The 5,350-nt window shown below is 39.6% G+C and overlaps 1 protein-coding gene across 1 annotated transcript; it reads left to right on the top strand.

The window, feature by feature from the left end:
* The first annotated feature begins 3,677 nt into the window (after window positions 1–3,677).
* On the top strand, window positions 3,678–4,935 carry LOC124866295 (secretory phospholipase A2 receptor-like). Its single transcript, XM_047362010.1, has 3 exons — window positions 3,678–4,142; window positions 4,249–4,564; window positions 4,708–4,935. Exons 1-3 carry the CDS (start codon window positions 3,859–3,861, stop codon window positions 4,912–4,914), a joined length of 807 nt encoding a protein of 268 aa, XP_047217966.1. The 5' UTR covers window positions 3,678–3,858; the 3' UTR covers window positions 4,915–4,935.
* The last annotated feature ends 415 nt before the right edge of the window (window positions 4,936–5,350 follow it).

Raw genomic sequence — 5,350 nt, 5'->3', positions numbered from 1 at the left:
CGAATGACACGCTGCAGCCTGCCCTTATCCTTGGCTGTAGCAGCGGCGTACCAGATGGTGATGGAGGAGGTGAGGATGGACTCAATGATGGCTGTGTAGAAGTGCACCATCATAGTCTTTGGCAGGTTGAATTTCTTCAGCTGCCGCAGGAAGAACATCCTCTGCTGGGCTTTCAAAAAACTGGCTCTGAAATGGATAAAAGAGGTTGACATTATGCTTCTGGAATCATCTTGCCAAAGCAACAACCAAAGGGCTAGAGAAAATTCGATTCTGCCCATAATGCTGGATCCATCTCTGCAAATTAATTTATTAAAAATGAACTTTATGAATTCAGGTCAAATATCCAGTCCATGACATTCTTAGTTGTTACAGTGGGCAACTGGATGACAACAGTGCAACTTGCTAGGGGACATTAAAACTAATACTATTGAGGGTGTACAGACCAATTTACAGGGGTTGGACAATGAAACTGAAAACACCTGGTTTTGGACCACAATAATTTATTAGTATGGTGTAGGGCCTCCTTTTGCGGCCAATACAGCGTCAATTCATCTTGGGAATGACATATACAAGTCCTGCACAGTGGTCAGAGGGATTTTAAGCCATTCTTCTTGCAGGATAGTGGCCAGGTCACTACGTGATACTGGTGGAGGAAAACGTTTCCTGACTCGCTCCTCCAAAACACCCCAAAGTGGCTCAATAATATTTAGATCTGGTGACTGCAGGCCATGGGAGATGTTCAACTTCACTTTCATGTTCATCAAACCAATTTTCACCAGTCTTGCTGTGTGTATTGGTGCATTGTCATCCTGATACACGGCACCGCCTTCAGGATACAATGTTTGAACCATTGGATGCACATGGTCCTCAAGAATGGTTCGGTAGTCCTTGGCAGTGACGCGTCCATCTAGCACAAGTATTGGGCCAAGGGAATGCCATGATATGGCAGCCCAAACCATCACTGATCCACCCCCATGCTTCACTCTGGGCATGCAACAGTCTGGGTGGTACGCTTCTTTGGGGCTTCTCCACACCGTAACTCTCCTGGATGTGGGGAAAACAGTAAAGGTGGACTCATCAGAGAACAATACATGTTTCACATTGTCCACAGCCCAAGATTTGCGCTCTTTGCACCATTGAAACTGACGTTTGGCATTGGCACGATTGACCAAAGGTTTGGCTATAGCAGCCCGGCCGTGTATATTGACCCTGTGGAGCTCCTGATGGACAGTTCTGGTGGAAACAGGAGAGTTGAGGTGCACATTTAATTCTGCCGTGATTTGGGCAGCCGTGGTTTTGTTTTTTGGATACAATCCGGGTTAGCACTCCAACATCCCTTTCAGGCAACTTCCTCTTGCATCCACAGTTAATCCTGTTGGATGTGGTTCGTCCTTCTTGGTGGTATGCTGACATTACCCTGGATACCGTGGCTCTTCATACATCACAAAGACTTGCTGTCTTGGTCACAGATGCGCCAGCAAGACGTGCACCAACAATTTGTCCTCTTTTGAACTCTGGTATGTCACCCATAATGTTGTGTGCATTTCAATTTTTTAGCAAAACTGTGCTCTTACCCTGCTAATTGAACCTTCACACTCTGCTCTTACTGGTGCAATGTGCAATCAATGAAGACTGGCTACCAGGCTGGTCCAAATTAGCCATGAAACCTCCCACACTAAAATGACAGGTGTTTCAGTTTCATTGTCCAACCCCTGTAGTAAATTAGAATATTGTTGAAAAGTTCATTTATTTCAGTAACTTAGCTCATTACATGAAACACATTATATAGATTAACTGCACACAAACAAATTCAAACTCGTCCTCCATTTATTGATTTTTAAAAATATTTGAAGCTATGAATATTGTATCATCATTCTATTCTGAAGATAGAGCAGCTCCAGTAAATCATTAAAGCCTCATGATATAATATGATATTATATTTATTTTGGGTTTATTTTTAGTATTGCGACTAACTTTTGTCTTTTTAATTAATGCTTGTTCTGTGTGTTTTTTAAACACATTAAATTAACAATTTTACAAGCAAGTGGAAATGACTCATATACTCATCAGCGCGTCTTCCAAAGATTCAAATTCAGTGCTTTACATGTAGCCTGACCATCCCCATACAAACCCCAAGACTATTTTGTATGCAGCAAATTTGAATTAAACACTGTGGAACAATGACTTCTACTGAAAGACAGAAGATGGCAAATAGCTGGCATCTTTATTTAAGAATTTAGTTAAGTTGCTGTTTTAGGTTTTGCTGTTGTTGCTTTTGCAAACCGTAAATCCCCCCACCCCAGAAAAGTATTGTCAGTTATGGAAAACAATCAATACTTTGTTTTAAGCCAATTTTATTTAATTATTTATTTTTGGCCCAAAATGGTCATCCAAAGCAAACATTTTATGATTTCAGGTTTTGTTTTGCATTTGGGGTGGTTTAAAAAATATAAAAAAGAGAAACCCAGGATGTTATGGTTTTGCCTTGAGTTTTGTATTTATTCTTATGTTGGAGTTCTATTTTTTGAGTATACTGCTGTGTTGATCTGGGTTTATTTTTGTAAGTTACTGTTTCTGTGTTTCCTTTATTCTGCCTTCTCTCCGGCTGGTTCCCCTGAGTTGCCTCAGTCTCAATTACTCTCCCAACTAGATCACCTCTGTACTCTCATACCAGGTTCCCATTACAGTTATATTGACCACTTTTACTCCTGCTCTTGGAGAGAGAAGGGGAAGACATGCAGCAAGTGGTCTGACTCCGGGAATCAACTGTGTCGAGGGCTATAGCCTCTGCATATGGTGTGCCTGCTTTACCAACTGAGCCACCCGGTGCCCCAAAATACATATATTTTTTTTAATAGTTTTACAGTATACGACCTACAAGGCAGTAATCAGGGCCAGTCAAACAAAATTGGCTGACTGATTTGTGCATCAGAGATGGTTTCATCTAAACATTTTGGTTGAAAGTCAAGTGCAACTTTAGATTGGCAAACCATCTGAATAAAAGCCTAGGAACATCACAAAAAACCTCATATGACATTATGGTAATTTGTTTCATGGCCTAAGACCTTCTCAAAATGCGAGACTTGGTGTTTCATGACCAAGATACCAAGCCCAAAATAAATTTAGAGACCTAACGTGAGCACTGACTGTGCTAATTAGCATGTCAAATTGAGTCATTTACCTGGAGGCAGATTTTCCTACCAGCCAAGTTTTGTAAATGGGGACAATTTGAATAAACAACAAAAGAATGAAGTAAACAGCTTCTGAGACACGCGTGACTGCATTTGGATCTGTTTTTCTTTTTTTAATATTATTTTCATATAAGAAAAGCTAAATAATTATTAGAATTTTTTATGTTCAATCCCTCCATTAGTGTATATAACAAATCAACAAGTTTAGATTTGATGGTTACTACTCATTAGTGACTAAAACAGACTTGAAAATTCACCGAAGGAATTAACAAAACATTGTAGAGAGTTGATCAAAATAAATAGAGTAGTGATGTAATGGCTAAAAAGTTAAAGGGACGTAACATCATGGCAAACTGATAACAATTGCCCAGAAAAGATGGCTTCTGTTGGCAATTTAAAAATCATTGTTCTTTATGAAACTGGACAAAATTAATAAAGCAAGCTTTTAATTAATACAGTGAAATAAAGAATCATGGGTAAATCCTTCCGGTAAAAGCTGGAAAGTATGGCCCAGGTATGAGTCACATCCAACAGCAGGTGGGTGTTACTGATCAGCTAAATGCATTGAGGTGTGTCTAAGTGGTGCTCACCTGTACACTGGTACAAAATAAGCCAGCTGCTCTCCAGCCACTGACACATCTGATTTGTTGTGACAACAGGACTGACCATGGGGAGGAAAGGCTGTCCTGAGCTTAAGCTGCTATTGCTTTTTAATGCTGTGGTTTGGATGGAAGCAATGGTGAAAAAAAAAATTAATTTACATGCTCAAAAACTGACATGGACCGAAGCAAGACAGTACTGCCAGAGAATGTACATAGACATGCTTACCTGGGACACCACAGACATGGACCAGGTGACCAAGTGGTTGGTTGACAGAAACTACCATGATGTCTGGATTGGTTTACATAAGGATCCTGAGCAACCATTGGTGTGGAGGTGGATCAATGTAAAGTGAGTTTCCGTTTTGATGCAATCTTTTATTTTATGACAGAAAATGTAGAAACAAAATGTTGCCGATAACCTTAATATCGTTTGTTTGTTTTTTTGTTTTTTTCAGAACTGGTGAAGGCTTGACAGGAGAGGACGTTTCAGACAGTGAGAAATGGGTCACCAACCCACAATCCAATGGCAGCTGTGCCGCTTATAATAGTTTAAAAAAAAAGTGGTACAGCAATGTTTGCACTGAAGAACTTAAATTTGTCTGTTATGGTGATAATCTGGAGCTGGTGACTGAGAACAAGACATGGGATGATGCCTTAAATCACTGCAGGAAAATGTCATCATCTAAATCTAAATGTGACCTCCTGAGCACTATAAGATCATCTCAGTTTAGTTATGTCAGAGATCGCATCTACAGAGCCACCACTGAGGAGGTCTGGGAATTTAGTCATTCTTTTTGTATTTGTAAAACAGCATTATTAAAACCAGAATTCAATCTCAAAATTTTAACCAGACCATAAATAGCCTGAGGATCTTTTTTGATATTGCCTTTTAAATCTTGACTTGTGTATATCAGGTTTGGACAGGATTGCGATTTCTGGGAGGAGAGTGGTGGTGGTCCGATGGAGAGATGTTGGACCACCAAGGGATGCTGCCAGACTGCCCAAGCCAGTGGGAACACTGTGGCACCATGTCCAAATACAACACAGCTAACTGGATCTCCAGGGACTGCTCAGAGAGAAGAAACTTCATCTGCTATTATACAGAAGTAGCAGAAGATTAATAAAAGGTGTAGCTCTCTTTACTCTTGGCCTGTTTAGTTCTATGCTTGCATTCTACATACATAGCATGTTGTTGTGATAAACAAATTTGGATCAGACAAATGTATGAAAGAAGTTAGGAAATATATGATGCATGCTTCTCTTTGTTAACAGTGCTGAAGCGTAAAGATTTTAACACACGGAGATCAAGGAGGGTCATATTACATGCATGTAAGGCTGATTTGAGGGCTGATAGGCATTTGGATAAACACACATATTATATATATAGGTATATAATATGTATATATATACTCCAGATTTTGCTCTGGAGTATATGGTGATTTCACATAATTTGTTTTATTTACTTAATAAAGTCTGTGTTAATATGCTTACACATTATAACCTTTTTCTTGGCTTTACGAACTACGTGCAATTTAGAGAAAACATCTTCTCAGCATA

This window comes from Girardinichthys multiradiatus, chromosome 3, assembly GCF_021462225.1.
Source record: "Girardinichthys multiradiatus isolate DD_20200921_A chromosome 3, DD_fGirMul_XY1, whole genome shotgun sequence".
NCBI lineage: Eukaryota > Metazoa > Chordata > Actinopteri > Cyprinodontiformes > Goodeidae > Girardinichthys > Girardinichthys multiradiatus.
Note: the sequence above shows the minus strand (reverse complement) of the source record. Positions and strands in the feature narration are given on the sequence as shown.